At 40.6% G+C, this 24,121-nt stretch overlaps 2 protein-coding genes across 3 annotated transcripts in view; one reads left to right on the top strand and one right to left on the bottom strand.

The window, feature by feature from the left end:
• col4a5 (collagen, type IV, alpha 5 (Alport syndrome)) overlaps positions 1-18,459 on the bottom strand; it is a 41,554-nt gene extending 23,095 nt beyond the window's left edge. For both annotated transcript variants that reach the window (XM_026331519.1, XM_026331526.1), the window contains exons 1-8: positions 18,159-18,459; positions 2,702-2,755; positions 2,269-2,358; positions 1,714-1,758; positions 1,286-1,330; positions 1,122-1,184; positions 755-808; positions 626-652 (exon numbers count right to left, since the gene is read on the bottom strand). In XM_026331519.1, the coding sequence (XP_026187304.1) occupies positions 626-652; positions 755-808; positions 1,122-1,184; positions 1,286-1,330; positions 1,714-1,758; positions 2,269-2,358; positions 2,702-2,755; positions 18,159-18,239 (459 nt within the window). In that variant the 5' untranslated portion in view covers positions 18,240-18,459. The remainder of the gene's footprint in view (positions 1-625; positions 653-754; positions 809-1,121; positions 1,185-1,285; positions 1,331-1,713; positions 1,759-2,268; positions 2,359-2,701; positions 2,756-18,158) is intronic.
• col4a6 (collagen, type IV, alpha 6) overlaps positions 7,328-24,121 on the top strand; it is a 95,235-nt gene continuing 78,441 nt past the window's right edge. Inside the window, exons 1-6 of the mRNA XM_026331506.1 lie at positions 7,328-7,398; positions 12,246-12,398; positions 16,126-16,286; positions 20,014-20,117; positions 20,269-20,387; positions 20,586-20,631. Of these exons, the coding sequence (XP_026187291.1) occupies positions 20,377-20,387; positions 20,586-20,631 (57 nt within the window). The 5' untranslated portion in view covers positions 7,328-7,398; positions 12,246-12,398; positions 16,126-16,286; positions 20,014-20,117; positions 20,269-20,376. The remainder of the gene's footprint in view (positions 7,399-12,245; positions 12,399-16,125; positions 16,287-20,013; positions 20,118-20,268; positions 20,388-20,585; positions 20,632-24,121) is intronic.

The raw sequence follows: 24,121 nt of genomic DNA, 5'->3' as shown, positions 1-24,121 counted from the left end.
AAAAGCTTCTGATTGATTGAACACACCGTATCCAGGTAATCTGCAGTGGGTAAGGCAGGTATAGTTGGAAAACAAGCAGGACAGTGGCCTTTAAGGACTGGACTAATTTTACATGATGGAGGACCTGGCTCTGGTCCCCAGGAGGAAGCCGCTGACACCACAGTGTGACAGTGCAAGCATGTTTCAGTTCTGATGTTAAATACGTTTATAGAAATAAATATATTTTTTAAATTTGCTCATTGTTTTCATATCTACTTGTGCTGAACACGTCTATGTAAAATGTGTTTTTTTTTTAGTTGCAAATGCAAAATGAGAAATTTATGAATTATACAAGAGTCTCAGAGCACTGGTGCTCTTTCAACTCTGATATATATATATAAATAAATAAATAAATAAAATGCATGTTATTAAAGAGAAACAGATGGAGTGAACACTTCTAAACTGTCAATGGTGCAGATTTTTGTATCATCAGGTGCATCAGCCATTCTGCAATAACATTATTTAACCTTCTTTTTACCTGTAAACCAGGCTGAGGCATTCATGACCACAACAGAATGCAGTATCATATAGTTCACAGAGACTTAAAACTAAAGTATTAAGACATACACCTAAACAGGACACTTACCTTTTGTCCTGGCAGACCGGGTGGGCCCTGTAAATAAGATATTGGAAAAATATAGTTGGAATCACAGTGGACATTGATTACTGTGTTAAAAAGTTTGAGAATAAACAGACTTCCTCCTCTATGACTCACCTGTAGCCCTTGCTGTCCAGGGATTCCTGGACTTCCTGGGTATCCTCTGTCACCCTGGAAAGATAAATAGGAAAGAATCATTTCAATTGAATCAAAGCTGATTCCTGACTTTGGAAAAGGTAGTGTAACAAAAAGAAAAGCTTGAAGGTGGACCTTAACTTGATATTTTTTTTTGTCGGTGCCTATAAATGATTAATTTTATAACTTTACAGAGACTTTTGCAACATGAGAACAAATCCAATCTAGCCAAGTAAGGATGGAAAAAGACTGATATTTAGTTTCAAAGCTTCAGTCATGCTTTGCTGAGTTTTGTCATCGGTTCAGGAGGTACTTTTTTAATTTTAGAAAGAGTTTTCCTTCAAAACACCTTTGTCCCATTGCAACCTGGCACTCCTCTCGGGCCTGGAGGTCCATCCTGCCCTGGCAGACCCTGGGAAACAGAAAGTAAACACGAAGGTACATGAAATATGTATAGAGAAAAATAATGTAAGAGAATCATTTCATTAGAGTTTCAGATGATGATAAACTCACTGGAAGTCCTGGTGTTCCAGGAAATCCTGGCAAACCAGGAGGCCCCTGTTAGAAGGAAAATAACAAAAGGCATTAAAAGTATAAAACCTGCAGGGCATGTGAAACAGACAATACAACTTGTGCTTTATTGATGTCTAAGAGAAAATGAAATGTCGACATCTGCTGCTCAGAGGAGGGTATTACAACCCAAGACTATTCAGTGTTGAGACTGTAAATAAGGCATCTTAGGACAGTTCATGCTTTGAATCAAAACCTCAAACTGAAATACAGTTTTAGTAGTTTTATGTTTTAGACAGCTTTAGGAATAATGTTCATTTAGGAAAATGACAACATAAAAAACACAAAACCATTAAAGCAAACTTTAAAAAAAAAGTTGCTAACAAGCGAAGACCAAAAAATGAAAACAAAAACAAATATGACGTGCTTACTCTGATTCCTTTTGGACCCGGTTGTCCTAGAGGACCGTCACTACCCTGATATGGACAACGACACAAATGGAGATGGACAACATCATATGTAAGTACAATGAAACCTGACTCAACATACCTCACAAAGCCTTGAGAAACAATACTGCCAATACTATAAACAAGTCATGCTTTGAATACTGGTGTCAGTATAGTCGGCACAAAACAATGCATCTATTTAAAATTAGGTCAGAATGGTAATAATAAAAAAAAAAAAACATCAGCAAATATCTATCACCCTCTAAGATGTTAAGGTTTTTACTTTTGGTCAAACAAGATATTTGACAGTTGAAGCTGTCAGCCTGGACTCAGATAGATTTTTTTTTTTTTTTTTTTCCTGACATCACAGAACATTTACCAGTAATGTTAGAAATAAGCAGCAGATTAACTGCTAATGAATATAATATTTGCAGTTCTAAATTTTGTTAACTTTTAAAACCCAATCAGATTTAAGAGGGAGTAGTAAGAAGGAATGCATAATATTTTGTGGTACTGAACCCCAAGTTGACCCCAACCCACCTTCTCTCCTCTGGGACCAATTGGCCCTTCAGGTCCGGGAAAACCTGGCACTCCTGGCTGTCCAGTGAGACCTGGCAAACCACGCTCACCCTGCACATAGTGACACATGTAAAAAGGTTTAAAAAGGTATTTTCACACATGAACATGAAGAGAAATGCAGAGGACTATATACAATTATCTGTGACACTTTACCTACCCCGTGCAGCCTTTAAAAGCACTATATAAATGTATGTTTTACATATAATACATTTTAATGTAGTTGACTTCCTGTATGCTTAAGACAGTATTCATGCCACCGTTTGTGCCATTTTATGTCACATTTCACTGTTATGTCACTTAACAAGGGTTCATAAAGAGTCTTGTGCAGCAGTAATTGATTTGTTGCCCCAAAATATTGTGCATCATGCGTTTGTGTGTCTGTCCTTTTGCCTACCTTTTGTCCTTTTACTCCACTGCAGTCACATTTGCTTCCCACACATCCATGAGCCTGTTGGAGACAGGAGAGGGAGAGAAATAAGCATGTTTCTTGTAATCTTTTCTTTTTTTTCTTGTTTTCGGCGTTTATTCTACAAGAATCCCTCCTCTCTTAGCTCCAATTTTCTCTCACTTCGAAACTTTATGCTGTGAAAAATAGTGGCCAAAATGCTCCTATGCTAAATGTTTAAACTGCATAATGTGAAGATAATGTGTACACTGTCAAGTTAAACAGAAATCTGTGCAAAATCGAGAAAATAAAGCTACATGTTAAATCGTTCAAACTATTGCACCATCCTGAGAGCAACCACTAGAGGGTGCTCCAGCATCACGTTACTGCACTGCATTTCTTCCCACAGATGAGGGGAGAAGCCTGTGGATTCTCCTGCTTTTTATGTTTGATGGTAAGAAAATGGGTGCAAGGTCAGTGAGCACCAAACAACAGACTGAGCTCAAAGTTGTGTTTTCTTATCTAAAATAAAACAAATTTATCTCACAAAATAGTTCGTTTTTTCTCAGGAAAGATGAGCAGCTGACCCTGTCTTTCAGAAGACTAAAGGCTGAGAAGACTGTGGCGAAGCTGGTTAAAGGAAAGCCAAGAGGGGAGGGAGGGAGTGATGGATGGAGGGAGGGAGAGTGCCAGGCTGCTGATTAACTTTTCCCATGCTTGTTGACACAGTGAATGCCAGATGGGCATCAATTGCACGCATGCCAGGCAGTCAGGTTGTGAGAAAGACAGAGAGGCAGACAAGTCAGCATTCCTCTCTGTGTGTGCAAAAGCTGGTCTGTGTTTGTGCTGATTTTTCTGTTTTATTGGTCCAGTAGGTTTGTGACATATTTTCATCACTGATTAATTTATCGTAAACAGATGCACTGATTAATTGTTTATTCCTAAAGTGAAAGATGCTTATCACAAGTTCCCAGATCTCAAGGTGGTATCTGATTGTTTTGGCTCACCACCTCGACTTAAAGATATTCAAGTTACAATGATATAAAACACAGAAAAGCAGCAGATTCTAGAAGCTGAAACCAGTGAATATTTGGGGATTGCTTTTCTGTCAGTCAAATACGTTATTACAGCGAAGCAGTGAAACAGGACAGACAGCACAAACTAGGAGGTGTCAAGCACTCAATTGGTCAGAAACTATGACATTACAGGCACATGGCAGGAGTCTCAGCTCAGTGATCCGCAAAATGAGATCGTCGTAGCGAGGATATATGTTTTGTGACATCAACTCCCAGAAAATCCTCAAAACAATGTTTCTCAAGTTTAGAATAACTTCTAAGTGGAGTCATCAAAATGGAAAATGATCAGCCTATTGCTTGTATATGTGTGTGTTTGCGCACAAGGTGTTGATCACACATTGACAGTATGTTAAAATCCACTTTTTCAGATCTGGTCATATCAGATCTGCCTCCTGCCATGTGTTGCATCCAAAAGCTTATCTCACTTCCTGCGAGGTTTAAGCAAGGCATTATTCAGGTTTGAGCCATTGAAAGCTATTGTTGTGGATTTTGGTTTAAAAGGTCTGTAAAATGTCGTATGCAGTAAACACAAAAGTGGTCGGTAGAGAGGTTACAGACAGTACACGCACATGCCTGAATATGTTTGCTTACGGGTAGTCAAGTGTATGCATGTATGTGTGTGCATGTGTGCGTGTATGTTTTTACAAGCCCTGGATCTGCAGATTAGTCTCTGGTCTGCTTCAACTCAATGCAGTCTGCTCTCCCACGCCCAGGCCAGCAGATCACACTCTTTTCTCCCCGTCTCTCACTCTCTGTCTCTGGCTCTGTTACTTCCTCTTCATCCACCTGCTTCCCTGTCCTCCCTATACTCATCCCTGTTTTCTCGCTTGACATGTGATAATCCAGGAGAGCATGACAGAGCCAAGCTTTGTCCTATTAGGCTTTAAAACATTCTCAGATGCTCATTGACTGGAGATTTAAGAAGGAGGACTGCTGTGAGGGTCAAGCAATGACCACTTGTTTCAAGAACTGCTTAAGTGTGAAAATACGCAGTAAATGTAGTGAGGAGAAGAAAGTGATGTTTTTAATGGACCATACTTAAACACAATTGCTGCTGTTTTGATAGTATTTCTGGTTTAGCTGCAGGTGGACGTATTGTGTTGCACATTATACCATTTCATTTACTTTAGATCTGTTTTCATTTGAACAGGGCTGAAATTAACTGAGCACGGTTTCAAAATACGGCTGAATACAAAGTTAATAGCTCCTCTCTCTCTGTCACTCTCTACTCTCTCCTCTCTCTCTCTCTCTCTCTCTCTCTCTACTCTCTCCCTTACCTCTTCAGTACTGGCAGGTCAGGTAATCCACTTAGAAAGGTCAGTGAGCACCAGATATTTGCTTTACTCTGTCTGTATGGTTTGCTCTCTTTTACTTCTCTGGGGAATTCTTCTTTTAATAATTCATGTGTGTGTCACACCCCTGTCCCACTTTTTCCATCAGCTGGTGGATTAAGCCCAAGGAGAGGTAAAACCCAGGCTCGAACCCATTCTGTGCCACTGGAGGGCCGTACTGAGCAGGTACATGTAATAATTTGTCATGGCTGCTGAGTTGCAGTGTTGACACTGGGGGGTAAATGTTCAACAGTGCAGAATTTGAGGTCATGATGAGGCAGTAAATGACCGAAAAGTCTCCTAGATGCTTTTGTCTATATGGTTTTAAAAGAAAATGTACCTCAGAATTAAAAGCTGAATTATATGAAAACTAGGTCCAAAGTGATGTTAGACAGTCCTCTATGTATACACTCAGAAATAGATGGAAAGGAGACAGGTCATGCACAGTGATGTAGAAGGGAACCATGTGAGGAGAGGGAGTAGGAAGAGGAGGGGAAGGGGGTTAGCGGAAGGCATGCACCCAGGTATTAGACTGGCGAGACTGGAATTCCCCTGCTCATCAAAGACTTTTTATTAGATACCTATACACACTGCCCTGCCCACAGAGTTTTTATTTTTTTCTTATTGTGGGAGTTTTTCTTTTAGAATTCATATGTGGAAGGACAGACATTCTGTGCATACTGTACAGATTGTAAAGCCCCTAGAGACAAAATTATGACATTGGGTCATCAAAATATTCTGATCCATGCAAGAAGCAAATGCACCCTCAGCTATATGTTCATACAACACACTGTAAATACAGTATGTAGTACACACAGCTGCAGAGAAACAAACTGAGTGTTTCACTGTTTTGATCAGCAATACACACACACACACAGATGGACATACACTTATCCACAGCTTGTGAAACCCTGTGATTTGACCAAAGCACATCTAATAACTTCTGCTGTCAAACCCTGATCACAGCTCAGCAGCCACAATGTGAAACAAGAGCAACCTGCTCCATAGCCACACATGCACACTCTACTCGAGCACATCAGACACATTTCTTCTTTAATTTCATGTGTTGCTGGTTGTATGTAAAAGAGAGTGAAAGGGAATGGGAGTGAGGACATGTGTAGATGCTTTTAGTGCTTGGAGATTGTTTTTGAAATACGACCATGTATTTTGTTAGGAACAAACAAGTCGCTCAGCATGACGGTGTGGCTCACTGGTGTGTTTTTACTCTTTTTGGATGACAGGGAAGATGTATTTATGCTCCAGAGATCGGCACTCCAGGCTTCAAGCTGAATCACCAAACCGTTGATCCAGTTCATTGCGGCTTGACCTTGACTACTTCAAGGTGCTGACGTCCCAAGAGCAATGACCAAACCAAATATTTTCATTTTGATAAAAATTCAACCATGTATGTTTTGACTCACTGGCCCTTTGGAAGAGGACGACCCCCTGACTGATGAGCCCCATGTTTCACACAAACCCAAATACACGATTGTGCCACAGTGCTGGTCCAGGATTTGATGTTTTAGCATATTAATCAAAAACTGTCAGAACAATAGATCAGGCAACTTGTTTAAAGCCACTGTGTGTAGAAGGCAAAATTTTCCAGCGACTGGATTAAATGCAGGGACAATGAAATTAATGCAACACACATTCTGGGCTGAATCACAAGAGGTTTCACATTTTTACAACTTTTGTCAGTTAAATTATTTAAATCACATAATAACTAAAAGGGAACCTTCTTATAGTTTAATACCATCAGTGAAATGTGACAATAAATCAGTTAATATTTCATGGATATAATTTATATGTTTCTGGACTGTTGGTAGAACAAAGTAAACAATCTGACACTATGTAAGCATGACACCCTAGACTGATAAGTGATTAATGATCGGTGATCGATGATCATCAGAATTCAAGTATTTTCAGCAGTCAGGTGATGATCATGACACATATTACAGCTAAAAGTAGTGCAGCAGCCTGCAGAGAGCAGCTGATTAAGCATTAGAGATACATAAACACACACACACACACACGTCTGCTTCCCTGTCTCTGCAAACACACTTTGCCCTCTGCTGTTCATTTCTTATTGCGGTTTCCTTCAGGACATATGGCCACATGGATTCAAACTGGGACCTTTTAAGTTACATGTTGCCCTGCTAGTCATTTATGATGCTACTTTTCAAACTAATTAAAAGTAATGTATCTCTCTTTCCCAACGCAATTTCCAGGAAGTGTTTGGAATTCCTACATCTTGACCATCCAGATGGGACTTTATCTAAACAGGCTCTGAGAGGAAGAGGTAAACATACACATACACATACACATACACACAAACACAATGTATTTGAGTCACTGATGTTCTGCATATACATTGGGGACAGAATCAGCACCATTTGACCAATAGACTGATAGAAAACTACTCAAGAAGATAATAATTTTAGATAATCATACATACATACTGTAAATATTAGCAGCTTTAAATCAATGCATAACACAAATTGCTGCTACTCTTTCTCACTTTACTGACATTTGGGTTCAGTAGATTTTTTAAAAGTACCTATATACGTGCAGATCATTTTCCTATTTCATGGTGGTGCAGTTTATATTTGCAGAACTGTGTAAATGTACACTTTGCAAATATGCATAGCTAACTATTCTACCCGATTGATCAGAGGGTCCTTTCAGTTCTTGTTCCAAAAAATGTCCTCACGTGGCTCTAGTAAGGAGAAGTGGGTTGAATTCCTCCAAACCACCCCTGATCCTGCCCAACCTGGCCCCGCCTGGCCCAGCCCTGGTCTAGCACAGGTTTAAACATGCCCTGCTACCTTTCTCTGCAGCACTCCACATACATCACCACTTGGCGTGGCTACAGGCAACAAGAAATGAGAAAGGGGAATGGTTGGGCTTGCCAGCTGAGTACTGGGATATGTGAAGCCTCGGGGAAGAGTGACAGGAGGCAGGTATAAGAAAGGGGGAGATGCAGAGTGAGAGAACTGTAAAAAGTTAATCTGGAAATAAAAAGGACACCAATCCAAATAAATCACAATGGCAAAAATGAAACATATCAGACTCTGCCATCTGTATAAACCTTTAAGCAAACTGCTCCATCCCTTCCAGATTCCAAGAGGTGTATCACTGTTTGGATAAGCAGAAGCCTAACCTTAATATTTACCAAGAGGCTTCTGCTGTAGACACAACAAGATAGCACTGGATGTCCTGATACTGTGAGATAGTGGGAAAGAGAGGAAGGGAGCACAGTGCTGTGGAAGGTATTGTTCATTTAGACCACTCTGATAACACGTCTGGACTCATTCACCTGCTTTAAGCTGCACTCTGAAGGGAGTAAAAGCTGCATTAGGGGCTACTAGATATGGCCATGGCCAAATGTATATGGACACACAACCCTTATGCATACAGTGTATGTGATTTTTGAACTCCTCAATCTAGAATAATGGCCACTGATATCCATTCTCTATAACATTTAAATGTAACTTAGACTTTGGCAAAACTTACACACACTTACATTAATGGCATTTTGTCTATTATATTTTTCATTTTTTGTTATTTATTAATATGCTGAATGTTGTCTTGCCTGTTGTCCCAAACCATGGAGCACACAGTTATACTAAAAGTACACAAAATCAAAAAAAGCAGCCTTATAATATGCACAAATTATACACTAGAAGTTAGTGTACCTGTCTAGCTATAATTCTGCATCTTGGCCACATGAGGGTGACAACAAGAGTGGAAGCTTGCAGACTGAAAGCAAAGTATCTCAGCTGTAAAGTTTAAAAAAAAAAAAAAAATCTACCATTGTTACAGAAAGCTGCTTTGGTTAGCTAGTTTTTAATTTATTTTTGTCGTGCGCAGCCCAGATGGACATTTGTCCAAAAAGAACCTAAAATCTTAACCATACATTGCACCTCAAACTCAGCTATATCTTGACATTATTATTATTTTGCAAAGGTAAATGGTTACGAGAAGGAATGTGGAGCCATTAATAATACATATGTTGGCTGTGATTCTGTTTATGAATGAAATATACATTTTCTGTGCTGACTGTTTTGGAGCTGCAGTTTTATTCACATTCACTCAGCTGAACATGCTCCCTCTTGCTCCTCCAATCCTCAGTGCCTGATCTGATATTGTGTAGAGACAGGTCACAGCAGATCCCTGGCCTGCCTACATTTCTCCTAAATATCCTCACTTTAAACAGCTTCTAATGAGAACACACAGCTCAGTGCAGCACCTGGATAATCTGTCGGGTTGGTTGGTTGTTGGAACTTAATCCCCCCCAATTTTTCAATAAAACAACACAGTGAATCTAAAAGCATGAATATGCAATTCTAATATTGGTTCCTGAGTATTATGTTTTATTTTCTGTGCAACAGTCTGTAAAACTTTAATTTTGATAGCTCTTGTTATATCATGGGAAAGGAGGGGGTCTCCAGTGCTCTATAGTCATCCCAGTGTTTGGCTTTATTACTCTCTTGATTAAAAACACCAAGTTAGGTTGGTAGAGGCATTTTCCCTGTCACTCTTTCTCTGTCCGCTCTGTTTCCCACTACTTCTTGTCTCTGTGACAGATGTCTATTACCTGTTGTTCTGAGGGGTGGGGGTCTGTTAGTCTAGAGGACATGAAGAATGCCATGAATTCAGTGTCGACACGCACAGATGGCACACATACAGCATATACAAGCGAAAACACAAACCAAAAAGAATTTAAGGTATGTCTGCTGAGTGTTTGATATTTTACATTTTATTCTGTATTGCATTATATTAACAATAAGTATGGTCAAATGCAAGGAATCATACACAAAAACACACATCTGAGGGTATGATTTTTTAAAAAAAAGGCACACTGCTGCCTTCCAAAAACAGTGGGAGAGAGTGGGAGACAGAGGAACATGTGTCCTATTACATCAACAGGTTTAAATTTAATCAGATTGTTTTCTTTTACCCAGTATGCATGCTGATAAATTACAAATTCAAGCTAAGGGAAAAAAAGAAAAATAATATGCTTTTATTTTTTTAATACACCCTTTTATTTCCACTTACAGAAGGGGGAAGAATAAAACCTGAATTGCAAACACAGTTAATGCAATGATTTTGCAGTGATCATAGTGCTACTCAACACTATGGGGAAAAAAACAGCGTCCTCAACCAAACACACACTCACATGTGCACCATGCCCACTGCTGCTGAGCATTATCCTCCAACTGCATGCTAAAGGCTTAGCTGCATACCAGCCAGAACACTGACGTGGGATTAACTAAGAGCAGGCTCCACCTGGGGAACACACACACACACACACACTCACTCAATGAAACACAGCAACACACAGCTTAGCATAAAGTACAAATACCACTTACATGTACAGTACAATTTATTAGAATTTAACTGGACTCTGATCTCTGAACAATTTTGTCCCCTCAGCTATTGTGCATAGACCATTTTAGGATCTTTCAGCTCATCGTTTTGGTTTTTACGGTTTATAACATATCAAGGTTGTTTTAGGTGAGGAATGAAGGAGGGAACCAAATTATTTTTGCATAGTGCATCCTTCTCTGTGAAATGGCTCCATCTGGACAAGTATATAAAAGGTAATGTGGTAAAAACAGAAATAGTAGCCACACACATGCTCACTCATGCCATTGGCCCACACTTTTTCCCATGTGGTCGGTGGGGAAGCCCTGTTTCCTCCTCACTAAAGTGATGAAAGAAACAGGTGTCCAAAATGGACGAGAGAGCATTGAAAACAGTGGAGCAACGAGAGAGAGAGAAAACAAGGACTGAAAAACAGACCAGAAGAGAGAACCAGACGCCCTCCCACGCCAACTTAGATCGGTTTAGTGACAGCGAGGCTCATTTAACCTCTTTTTTGCAGCCGTGCTTTTGTCATGTATGTTCAGTTGCACGAAGCAAAGCAGTCAAAACAGCTTTCTGTTTTCCTGAAGCAGCCCTGATAACCCAGACCCAGACGTCATGTTAAGTGCTCTAAGATGTGCTTGCCTGTTGTAGTACTGTTATTGTCTGTGTCTGTGTCTGTGTCTGTGTCTGTGTCTGTGTCTGTGTCTGTGTCTGTGTCTGTGTCTGTGTGTCTATGTTATCACGTTTTGCCATCGGCCTCTACCAGGCAGACAAATTTGAGGTGGCTCATGTTACCTGGAGGATAGACAGGGGTGGAAAAGTGGAGGCTGAGAGATGATGATAATTTCAAAATGTTACTTCTTTACAAACTGTTTGGTGGATCTCACTGTCAATCAACCTATCAATTGTCCTTATGAGCAAAATGAGCTATTATGCAAGGATGCATCAGCTAATAATGTATAACATTAAACTGTACTGACTGATGCTTTCAACTCACCTTCTAGGTCTTTACCTATAACCCCAATGTAATTTCAACCTGATTCAGACATTGATTGATATGATTATTTGAGTAAAGTTTTGTTGTGATGTTTCATCAGTTTTCACCTGCGTTAAGTGGCTGTTAAGTTGTGCTTTGTGTCAGTGACACCACAAACCTCACAAATGCCTTTAATTAGCTGAGCATGTTTTAGGTGGTCAGAGCTTTGTCAGCAGCGTAAGAATGCAGGAGGAGTTAGTGAGTGAAAGAGCAAGAAAGTTTGGAAATATCAGCGGAACCAACTCGACATGTGGCGGGTTTGATTTGTGCGAGACATAACAGGAGACAGGGAGGGGACGCACACATAATAAACAGACGCTGAGTGATTTGAAGAGGTCATCTCAGGACAGGCTGTATTGACTAATATTTGCTAATAAATTAATTTCATTTTACTGCGAGGGAAATATGCGGCTGTATACTCAGCTTATAGTTGTACTACAATATACTATACTTATAGCAGCTAGGAGGCAAACAGACATCTGTAGATCAAGGTCACTGACAGATTAAAACTCCTCTCCCTCTTTTGTCTCCCTCGCTTTTCTTCAGGAAAGAAAGAATTCAAAACAATAAATGTTCCCATTTAGAGAAAAAGTATGTGATGTATTTCAGTCTTACTTTATATTGTATTTCTTATTTTGTTGCTCTTTTGATCTGCAGTTATTAAGTCTGCTTCAGTTGAGCTTTATTGTTTTGCTTTGTTTTTGCTCCCACCTGAAGCTACATGTTTATTTCTTTCACAGATTTTTCTCCTCCTCCTGTCTTGTCCCTGAAGAGCGCTCTGTGCTTCCTTTGGACTGAAAATTTCCCTTTCCCTGAGAAAAAGACGAGGAAAAAGATGTTGTTCTTTCCGAAAAGGAGGTCAGGAAAACAGGGGAAGAGAGAGAAGGATAGAGGTAAGGGCGATGGCATGTCTTGTGACTGTTCAGTGTAGGTGGACTTGTCAGGTAGCCCATTGGGTTGGAGCCACACGAACAAAAACACACACACACACACACACACAGAACATTCACATAAAGTTCCTCATGGGAAAAAATGATCCTGTCCAAATTTAAAACCCAGTGTTTGAGCACAGGTTTAATCTTGACTTCCTCTCTTAAATTTAAAATTGTCCATGCACAATTGTAAAAACATGGTTTGTGAACGGATGAACAATGTAAACAACCAGCAGTTACAAATAATTATTCTTTTGTCCCTTGTTTATCTTTCACTTTGGATTAACTGACTGTACTGGAGCAGCATCTGGTGTTTTATATCAAATTTCCAGATGTCTGACTTACCCAATAGGACAAAAACACACGCAACATGATAACCAAACAACATAAACTATATCATGGCAGAAACTGGCAGATTTGGATGAACACTGAGAGCTGAACCTAGGGCCAAACAAGCCCTGCAAATGTTGGAAAAAGCTTTTGCACCGGTGTGTGTCAAAAACTAGTTTCAGTCCCACATAACCCTCTCCAGTGTTCCTGCTGGTCTTTAGGTAACAAAAACACTCTAAGTGCATAAGGATGAACACAAGTGTTGTGTAGGAAGAAGAACAAGATGAAACAGATACGGAGATACAGAGACTCATGGCTGCCGCTTGCATCCACCTTAGGATGGCTTACAGAGCTTTTATCTCTTTGCATAATGCTGCAAATGCATTGCAGAGGTTAGATATACCACACTTGTCTTTAAGTATGTAGCTCTCAGTTGCTAAAAAAATAGCTACTATAAGGTTAAAATAGTATTTGGCTCTGCTGTTTAATTTGACTGATAACATTAAAGGCAACTTTCAGGTACTTTGATGAATCGTCATCGAAGTACTGTTCAGTATCGGTCAAGGAAATATGTAATCATAATTCAATGAAGCCAACTGCAACAAGGACAACAACCATTTTCCCACTGAATTGGTATTAGTCCGAACAACCGTCTGGTCAGTGATAGAAAGAAAGATAAATGGGGTAGAGGAGGAAAAAGACATGACTGACCTGTAAAGCCTCAGACCAAACAGTTGGGGATGGAGTAAATAAAAAAAGTCTCTACCAAACACACCATGTTTACCCTCTTCTCAACACTAATGAAACAGAGAGGGAGGAGGGGTGAGATGGGGTTTGAGTGTTAATGGCAGAAAGAGGTATATTGTGCAAAGACAACCATCCTAGAAGAGAGGGACGACTGGGGAGAAGCATAGAAAATAAACAGAGCAAACATTTTAAAATGTGTTTGGTCAATGAGGTACCGTCCTCTTGAGATCACTAAATTACTACTGCTACTGCAGCCAGTACTGCACATACTGTAAGAACTACTACTTCTATTACTGTAACAACTTAGTCACTACTGCACTATAATAGTGACTGTTAATTTTTGTTAACCACATTGCAACTACTGCTGACACTAATACTGCAACTAATATAACACCACTGCTTTTACTATTGTACTACACGTCTGCTAGTACTCCTCTTCCTGTTGCTATTACTACCTTTACATAGCCACCTATTGTTCTTTCTCTTTTTCTTTAGCTACTTTAGTTACTTCAGCTTTTACTTAATCCTGCAATGCAAATAGAGAACGGGTGAGAAAGTAGGGAGGAGGAGTGTATGTACTGGATATGGGTAATTAGCTGTCCAAACATTTGGTGTTAGCTCTCATTGACTTTTGTCCACCTGTTAATCCTAATGGCATCTTCAGCTCATTGACACCACAGTGTCAATTAGAAAACACACAAGGACAGACGCAAAGTGCGCACGACCTTCCTCTGTGATGTGCAACGTCACAAAGGCGGCCAGTATGATGTACACGCTAGTGCTTGTGTGTTTTCCGTGCGGCGCTGCCTGTTTCAGGAGCCCTCCTCTCAGAGCAGGTGAGATAAAGATGGAATTTACCTTCGAGAGCAGACACAAAGGGAGGGGAGAGGGTGAATGGGGGCGGGGGGATAGAGGTGGAGAGTAGTCTAAAAGTCAGAAAAAGGAGGACAGACTGGGAAAATTGTCAGTATTAATCATTTTGAAGTACTTTTTTTTTTTTCAGGAAACTTAATGGTTTTAAACCATTTTTAAAAAGATTCAAAATGAATGGTTGGCTTAGCATTGTGTCTTGCATAGAATTCAGATTCCCCATGGAGAGTGTGTATTACTCTTCTACTCTGTGTTACGCTACAGTCAGGAAAAGAGCATATGGATAAGAAATGGTTAAGAAAGGATGTTATGGCTACCTAAACCCCCTCACCACAGACACACAAACACAGACGATAGATTCCCTGTCCATAAACTTCACCTGCGATCTGGGTCACGTGGAAGCTGAGCAAACCCATGAGGCTGCGGGTGCTGTGCAATGAAGTGTGTGTGTGTGTGTGTGTGTGTGTGTGCGCACGTGTGTGTGCGTGTGTGTGTGTGTGTGCGCGTATTTGTACCATTTTGATCATATTTCTATCAAAGTGGGGACATTTTGACAAAGTGAGGACATTTTTCTGGTCCTCACTTTTTTAAGAATCCTGTCTGAGGGTTAAGACTTGGCTTTAGGGTTAAGGTTAGGGTCTAGGGCTTGTGTCTATGTCCCCAAAAAGATAGAAATACAAGTGTGTGTGCGTGTGTGTATGTGTACATACATACCTCCATGTGCACAGCATGCATCAAATTAAGTGTGTGTTTGTGGTTGTGTGGCATTAAGGGTTCAAAGAAAACCCTCCAGGTATACATTACAGCTGAACTCCCTCACCTGGCTGAATGGAGATTCATATCTGGGAGAGGATTGGCTAATACACAATCTCACTCACACGCACACACGCACACACACACACACACACACCACCAAGCAAGTATGAAACAGTAATGTGCTACATGAACAGCTTAACTTTTAACAAGTTAATGATCAAAAACTGGATCACAAGGAAAGTGTTTTGCATGTGTTTCAGTGTGTTTATTTTAGGTCGCTCTACACGTTCAGTCCTGTTATTCTCAATTTCCTGTGAAAAGCCTGCATCTCCCAAATTTGAACTTTATATGAACTGAAGGGAAAGAAAGCACCTTTATTGCTCTAAATTCTCATTTTTGCAACAATGATCATTAACTTAAATATTCAAAATACTGTTATTTAATAATTCCCCATATTTGCAGATAAGTAGATTATAGTGGACAGATTTACAAATGAGGTTTGAATTCTGGAGGACAGGCTTGGGTCATGCACACAGACTCCACTAGGGGGCCTACATGAGGGCTCTGGCACAGATAAGATCTGAACAGGTATAGTTGGAATGAGAGTTAAAGCAGATTTCATATATATATATATATATATACATATATACATATGTATGTATGTATGTATGTATGTATGTATGTATGTATATATATATATATATGTATGTGTGTGTGTGTGTGTGTGTGTGTGTGTGTGTGTGAGAGAGAGAGAGGGAAAGTGGGGAAATGGAAATCTCAACTCAAGGTCAGAGTTTCAGCCTTTTGAGATAACTCTTTTTGCTGATTAAAACCATGAGATGTTGACATCAAGCAAATGGACCAAATGTCGTTTCCCAAGGCCAAGGATGAGCCTTCACACTCAAAGCTTTCCTTTTTTCTGCTCTCCTCTCTTCCTGTTTTCTTTTTTCTTTCTCTTCCCCCTCATCCTAACCATCTCCAAAAGGATGGGGTCAGCCACATTCCTGGGCACTAAGTCGACCCTCACCACCGCCCCCTCCACCTTCAGCTTTAAATCTCCATGGAAACCAACAGCCAGTCTATCCGCTCAATATGTCACGCCTCGAACATACCCCCATCAAAGATCTACAAACATGCCTTTAGCAGGTACATCACCCTCTTCAAGTAATAACTTTCTCATCACTTTGTTGTACATGTTATCTGTTAGATAGCAGGAACACAGTCAGTGATAATTAAGAAGAATTTAATCTCAAAGCTTTGTCATCCATTAGTGGCTTGTTTTAAAAAATATATATATATTTATGGAGGTTTTTTTTTTTCCTAATGAAAATAATTGCAGTATTGCATCTTTTCTCACATTGATCATTTAGATGGTAGGTAATAACTTGCTTGCATTTTGACATTAGGAAAGAATTACTTATGTTTAAAAAATCAATGTAAAGTATTAGAAGCGTTGAAATTAGTTCATCTGGTTATATGAAATTGAATAAATGTGTAATAAGATTACAGCTAGAAGAAAACTGTTTCGAGTTTAATCTGATCCTCTCACATCATCACTAACTAAAAAAGCCCTGAGTTCAACTGATCCGTTTTATATTATTTATGCAAAGTTTCTCTACAAATAAGGCAGAAAAAGCCACGAAAGCCATGAAAAATGAATAGAACATTGCTTCTTCTTCTTCTTCTTAGCTGCTATAGAAATACTGGAAGTATGGAGATACAGAGTCTTTAGCAAAAACCTCTAATGTACTTACAGGCTCATAGGCTATACAGCAATGTTATAAACCTGATGAACTGCAAAGTGGCCAGATTAGACATGTCTGTGTGTGAGGGGCGTGGCCATGCAAATGAACATGCAAACCTCGTGAATTATTAATGAATATTCAGCGTTTAAAGATTTCAAGAGGAGTCAGGCCCAGACACCTCAACTCCCGGATGGCTTTGAGTCCACAGTTTGATGATACAGCTGTGACATTTGTGGATGTCAGAGATGCAAAGTTAGAGAGCTCCAGCTGCAGAGTGAAGAGGGTAAAAGTAAGCACGAATGTAAACACACACCCCTCCTGGGTCTCTGATCCTAAATACATCTCAGGCGCAAAGAGAAACATTACCTGGTACATAAGTCACTAAAGTCCTGTCCCTGCTGTCTTGGCCGCACAGATTCAAAACCTGCACGATGCTATTTGCAAAAATCAACCAATAACGACGGGTTTTATTCAGCTACACCTCAGTGTGTGCCAGTGACCAGCTGCTGTCAACATGGAACACACCTGTAGGGGAGATACACCTGGACAAACGCAGAGAAACACCGATTCTCTTTAAAGGGTTGAAAACAGGCATTCATTAGGATGTGTCCAAACTAAATTACGCACAGCATTGTTATAATTATGGCCGTGTTATCACTGACAGAGCAGAAATGTTATATGGGAAGATAATCGGAAGTTTAAAGGAAGAGTCAGCGCCCTGGCTGCGCCGCAGCCGCCTTCTTTCCAGACACAGGCCTCAGTGTTTCGTCTGCATCTTTACCTTGATAACGCCAATAACAGGACAGACGCAGGGTAGCACAGTGCGCCGTGGCTGACAAGTTATTACAGGTTTCTTCCAGTTGTAAAGGACAGGGAGGACGAAACATGATGCACAGGAACAGACAGCAACCCCGTCCGATCTTAGACTACAAAGCGCAGCTCATGAAGGTTCATACCCGTCGTTAAAAAGCGCAGTAAAGCTCAGCACGGAGGTGTATGATTGGCTTAATTACATGGTTGTTATTTTTACTGTAACAAAACGGAAACAACAATTGTATTATTCATAGTGCAGAAGGATAAGTGGTTGTTGTAAAGCAGCTTCTCTATTTATAAACTTTAGTTGAGCTTGCTGGGAGAGCCGGTGGTGTCCAAGCGCCGACTGAGAGAGCGCGGCAGGTCACTTAGTAGTTGTCTTGCGGGGCGAAGCAGTTAGTAGACCCTAAATCTCCGCAAAAACCAGAAAAATAAAACTAGAAACTGGAGACGCACTTACCGCAGAATCGGATCGTTGCACCGCGACGCACAGAACGAGGCAGAGTACAGGCACGGCGAGGCTCTTCAAGTCTTTATTCATCTTGGGGGGAATAAAACAAGAATCCGCCTGCGTTAACACTGACAAACGCTATGATTTGCTACTCGCATGTCATAGCCTGGCTCCCCCCTGCACACTTGTTCTCAGTGAAACAGGAATAATACGCGAAACTCTTCTCGCCGTCTCGGCTGTTGCAGAGACTCCTAGTGATCCTGACTCTGGCACCGTGCGCCTCTGTCGTCCCGATCTAACTTTTTCTCTACTCGCCTTGCAAACACTGCCCTAACCGGAACTACTTCCTTTATGTAAATCAGGGCACGTGTAGTCACAAATTAATCTACAGTTGCTTATGAATAACTTGCATTTTAAAAATTAGTATTAAACAGATGATATATTTGCGCAATTTCCATCCAAGTTTTATTATGCTTTACATCGTTTCCCAATTATCAAAAGCAATGTTCAGTAATCTTAGGAGAACGCAAGGGCGGAGAAATATAGTGCCTTGCATGCCCATCAGATCCTCCAGCCTAAGGCTGCACAGAAAGGTTTAATATTATACATTGATTTGGTGTTTTATGTACGCCGGCATTGCAGCCACACAATGAAAAGTCAAATAGGCTAATGTAGATTGGCTGCAGGTTTCATTCTAGTCCAAAACTGTGTTTGTACATAGTTAAATTTTTGGTGTGTTTGAGTTGGACTGATTTTGTTTGCAGTATAATGTCTGCTGCATTTTATTATTTTTACATTAAGGACTATGTTTATTTATGGTGTTAACATCTTTGTCTTTGCAAGTAATTTGATGTCCTTTATCTCATAATATTATATATACTAAACACCACTGCCAATAGCCAGTTTGATCAAATGTGATCAGAATTTATATAAATTGCAGCCACTTCCTATCTAGTAAAGACAAAACTCTTTGGTGTATCTGTTTATTTACACCTTAATGCAGGATTGAAAGCTTTCTGATATTTCTGAACCATCTTCGTGTTTACAAGTTGCAAAGATGACCCTGAATTTAACAGTTAATGAGCAGTTTGAAGAAAGTGTGTTGTAGGCCTGAACTCTTTCTGGATCTGCACTGGGTACAGGTAAGTAATAGTCTCATTTATGCAGCACTAACAATAGATAATGTCTAAGTTCTGCATCTAAATGTAAAACTAAAAAGGTTCCAGGAAAGACCCCTGTGTTGCACCACAGCAAACACAGCTACAGAGGAGTGAAAATTTGTCTTTATCCAGGATTTAAAGGGTCGTAATTTTTCATAAGACAAATTAACGTTGTATTTAACAGAACTGAGGGCTCACACAGATCAAGTTGAACTAAAGCATAACATCCATCCATCCATCATCTATACCCACTTATTCCTAACCAAGGTCATGGTATCTGCTGGAGCCTATCCCAGCTCTCTTTGGGTGAAAGGCAGGGGTACTCCCTGGACAGGTCACCAGTCCATCACAGCTAAAGCAGAACCTTTATGAGTAAACAGACAATAGACTGCAACTTAAGAAACAATTGTCTGAACCAGGGGGCCAAAATAGGGTGTTAAAACAAAAGTTTTTGTCGTGCTTTTAACAGCCTAGAGAAGACCCACATAATCTGTAAATCTAACAGCAAATCTTAATTAATTAGAAGAAAATCTGTGTTTTGGGTGCAGTTCTACAAAAGTATTATTTATTATTTACACCCCAGATATGATTAAGTTGATCCCAAGAGATCCAGGACAGGAAAAGATACAAACAGGTTTTTGCATGCGTATGCGTGGACTGGAGGCTTCCACGGGATAAAATATCCTTTGCTGTCTCTGTTGTAGGTATGGAGGCATGAATTACATGTGTGGCCCCTCCTCCTGCTGCGCTGCTGAGTTGAGCGCAACAGCCCGGAGAGCGGAGCAGCGACTTCACCGCTGCAACTTTGGTAAGTTGGATAAGCTCTCATTTTATCAAAGAAATCACCTAGAAAGAGGCTTTCTGCGCTGGTAGTGTTTTAATGCTGGGGGCTGTGTGCGTATGAGGGGAGTCTGTGCGGGCCTGCTTGATTAATTTCATTCTCTTGCCTGTCCGAGTAGATGACAGGGTTTTTGGAGCAGTCGATGAGCGCGTTTGAAGTGCCTTGCTGGTGAAGACAAGGGGATCGAGTCTCGACCTGCGGTTCCCCCTCTGCCAGTCGGATCAAAATGAAATTCCTGTAAGCATATTTTTTCTTTCTTAAAATCCCACCCCAAAATTTGTAGCTCCAAGTTGGGTTTAGGGGGTTTCTAGCTGCCGCAGCGTTAGTCGCAGCTGTGGGCCACATTAACCCAGATCCGGCGCAGATTTACCTGCAATAAATAACAAATAATCATAGGACAAAACGAACTAACGAAAACTTTTATTTTTCTAACAGGACCTGTGTGATAACAGTCTCCCTGGCGGTCACATCTACTTACGGAGTAAGTCCTATTTGTTTACTATTGCGCTCCTTCAGGTGGTGGTGGTGGTGGTGGGGGGGCTCTCCATTCGTCCATTCGGTTTATTTGTGGCGCTGCTGCAAACTATAAACGATCAAGCTGAACGTGGGTCTTGCTCTGTGACCGTGCAGTTGCTGGAGAGAAGATGCTGTTCATGAACATCATGTTACACGTAAAGTGGCTCATGTTTTTTTAGCAGACGCTGATGCGACCAAACAGGGACCACACTCATTCCACTTTTAAAACTACAGTCTAAAAATGTGGCAGCTGCACGAATGACATGTTTGTATATCCATAACCTGAGTTTTCTGCACAGGCCCCTGTCACACTGTGTGTGTCTTCAGTTTGACACGTGAGGTGACACATTTCTGAACAGTTCTTTGTCACCGGCCAAAACTTTAGGGACAGATTGGTCAGTGTTTTGTGGTGTTTCTGTTGTCATGTTATAGGATATTGAAGTTGTAGCTGCATTCACTGTGGTACACCTTTGTGCCAAAGATTCTCTGGACTATGTGGATAATTTTTTAAAGGTTTTGGACTGGAGTGTGCACAAGGATGAATCCTGGGGGACTAAAAAGTAGTTCCTATTTGAGTTGCTCGCTCAGTCATTTGCAATTCAAACCCCGCCCCACTGATGAATATTCACGATAAGGAGATTAATGGGGCAACATGCCTTCACAAGCCACGCTCATACAGACAGTACTGCTGAGGACCAACTCTGCTGCAGAGGGAACGTGCAAGCAAACATGGGTTTGCAGCTTCTGCTGCACAAAACAGATGTCACAGATTGCAGTTTTTTCAAACTTTTTGTATCTTAATTCCATGACGCTCCATATATCTCTGAGGCTTAGTTTTTTATTTTCATTTTGATGCAAGGTTATATGTTGTACCAATAAACTTATAACCTTAAACATATAACAGATTTTCTTCCATGATTAAAATCAGTGCAGCACTACCAACCATTACCTTTAAATTTAGATTAAGATGGAGCAGTGACGCTGTTAGATGGTGTCATTCAGGCTCGTAGATGTCGAAAAAGGTTTAATATCCCACTCAGCATCATGTAGATGATATTGGGAGAAAACAAACAAACATGGTTTCTGGAGATGACTTTGTATTCATGGTGTGTTGTAATGCTTGAAAGTAATGTCAAAGACAGCCAAAAACCAACCCTTAGTTCTGCACTATATTGTCACCTCTGTGCTTCATCAGATATAACTGAATGAGAGATGCTGAGTCAAATGAAAGGGAATCAGCAGGGAAAAAAAAGCTTCCTGTGTCTCAATAGGCCTCAGCTGATGGAGCCGCATTGACTTTGAGTTGACTTTTCCACCCGCTTAGCACCTCCCTGTTGCTTCATGTTGTATATCTGTGTGTGTGAGTGTGTGAGATTTGGTAGCTGAGTGGATGGACAAATGTATGTGTGTGGGTTGAGTGAGTGACAGATGAGTGCATTGGGTGGTCTGGTCTTTCATAACCATGGTAACCGTGTCTTTGGGTGTAGCTGCAGTGGTCCAGCGTGAAGTTTGTTGGTGCAGGTGTGTGTTTTACTGGTTGAATCAAAATGTGACGCTGTGCTGTTGTACACTAATAGAAGACGGAAGGTCTTCAGAAGGCATTATCAGTGCCCACAGATTAGACTATACACAACCACACTTGTTCATCTCACTGAAAATACTATACCGTGCCAGATAACTCTGATGGCAGCGACACAGCGAGTGTATGAAATTTCATTGAGGCTCTAAGATTCATATATAAACCAAATTAAAATATTAGTTATGTATGACTCGCTGAGTTTTTTAAACCTACATGAGGACATCATCTATATATCACACACACATTTTTTTATTTTCCTCCAACACAACAGTGAAGTTCCTCCATGTGAAGTTGCTGTTGCTCCCGTACATTTTACATGAGCCAAGATTACAGGCTCTATATAATGATGGTCTCTATGTGGCCCTGTGATGGACTGGTGACCTGTCCAGGGTGGACCCCTGCCTTCCACCCAAAGAGAGCTGGGATAGGCTCCAGCAGATCCCCGTGACCCTGGTTAGGAATAAGCAAGTATAGATAATGGATGGATGGATGGATGGATGTCCACTTGTACTGCTTAGCGTTATTTAAATCATTATGAATCAAACCCAAACTCACAACACATTTTTAACGTATTTAGTTTTTTATCCTGCTTCTTATTGAACATACTTATAGATTATTTTAGAGAATAACTACTCCACTAAGCCACCAGGGAGATCTGTGATGCAACAGGAAAGTCTTTCATGACAATGATGATTCAGCGGTCATACTGTAAGAGGGAATCTGTAGTAGCTTCTTCACAGCTGTTGGCACAGAGAAAACATCACACGGGAGTGAGGAGAAATGGGTGAGGAGGAAAGATAGGAGACAGAGGATGGAGTCGAAGGTTTGAGCGTGTGAACTGCACTACTTGGGCCTTCAGGAAATAATCCAGAAATTTAGTCTTTGCATTAGCTTTGACCTAGTTGACACATTTGTACAAACTGTTTAGTCTCAGTCTAGTGAAGAGGAAGGTTTTAGGAAAAAAACTAAAATTTGGCTTTTGGAAATGTTGTTCACTCTGAGATCTCCTGTAGTTGGCAGACAATGGCATTGTCATGTTATTGCAAGTTTTTAGATGTGTTTTTCCTGCTGGTATCCAATTGCACTGTATGATCAATCAAGTATTAAACTTAAAACCTGATTGAGATGTGTAATTCTCTGCCATGATCAAGACCACATTCATGTTTTGCCTGTCTTACATTTTCATTGTGTGTTTTAGCAAATTTATAGAGTATGTGTAGCTTCCTTTACAAAAATGACTGTGCTATAAGAGGGACCTGGTTTGTAGTCAGATTGCAGCTAATGATTACTCTCTGTAATTACTGATAACTCATCTTCCCTATAAATGTCAGAAAACTGTAAAACATTCTTGTAGTTTCTCATCACCAGACAATTACTCCCCTCCTCTCCTGTCCCCTTTCCACTCCTGCCCCCCCACCCACACCCACCTACCCCACCATTGAATTCCTCCAGAGCTTGGCAGGACTTGTCATGCTCTCTCCCTGCAGGTGCTATAGGTTCTAACATTCCAGAAACACTAAGTGAGCGACTGATCACGGCTTGATTTGCGGTTGTTACACCTCCTTTTCTAACACAACAGAGCCCCCGCCCACACTCCCACTCCCACCTCTTTCTTCCTTTCCCTTCCTCCCCTTTCTTGCTTGATCGTTACCCTTTCACACCCCCATCCCATGACATTTTGCACTCACTGCTTCCACAAATCAAATCATTACAGGTTGGTTTGTGGTTTGTTTTGTGAGCAGTGGTTCCCCCACAGCCTCTTCACCCCTCCATGTCATATCACAGCTCATTTCACTCTCTCTGTCATTCTTTCCTCTTATTTTTTTAATGATTTGGATCTTTCCTTATGACTTCAGATGCAATGAGGGACTTCAAA

This window comes from Mastacembelus armatus, chromosome 18 (genome assembly GCF_900324485.2).
Source record: "Mastacembelus armatus chromosome 18, fMasArm1.2, whole genome shotgun sequence".
NCBI lineage: Eukaryota > Metazoa > Chordata > Actinopteri > Synbranchiformes > Mastacembelidae > Mastacembelus > Mastacembelus armatus.
This window is presented reverse-complemented; position numbering and strand designations above follow the sequence as displayed.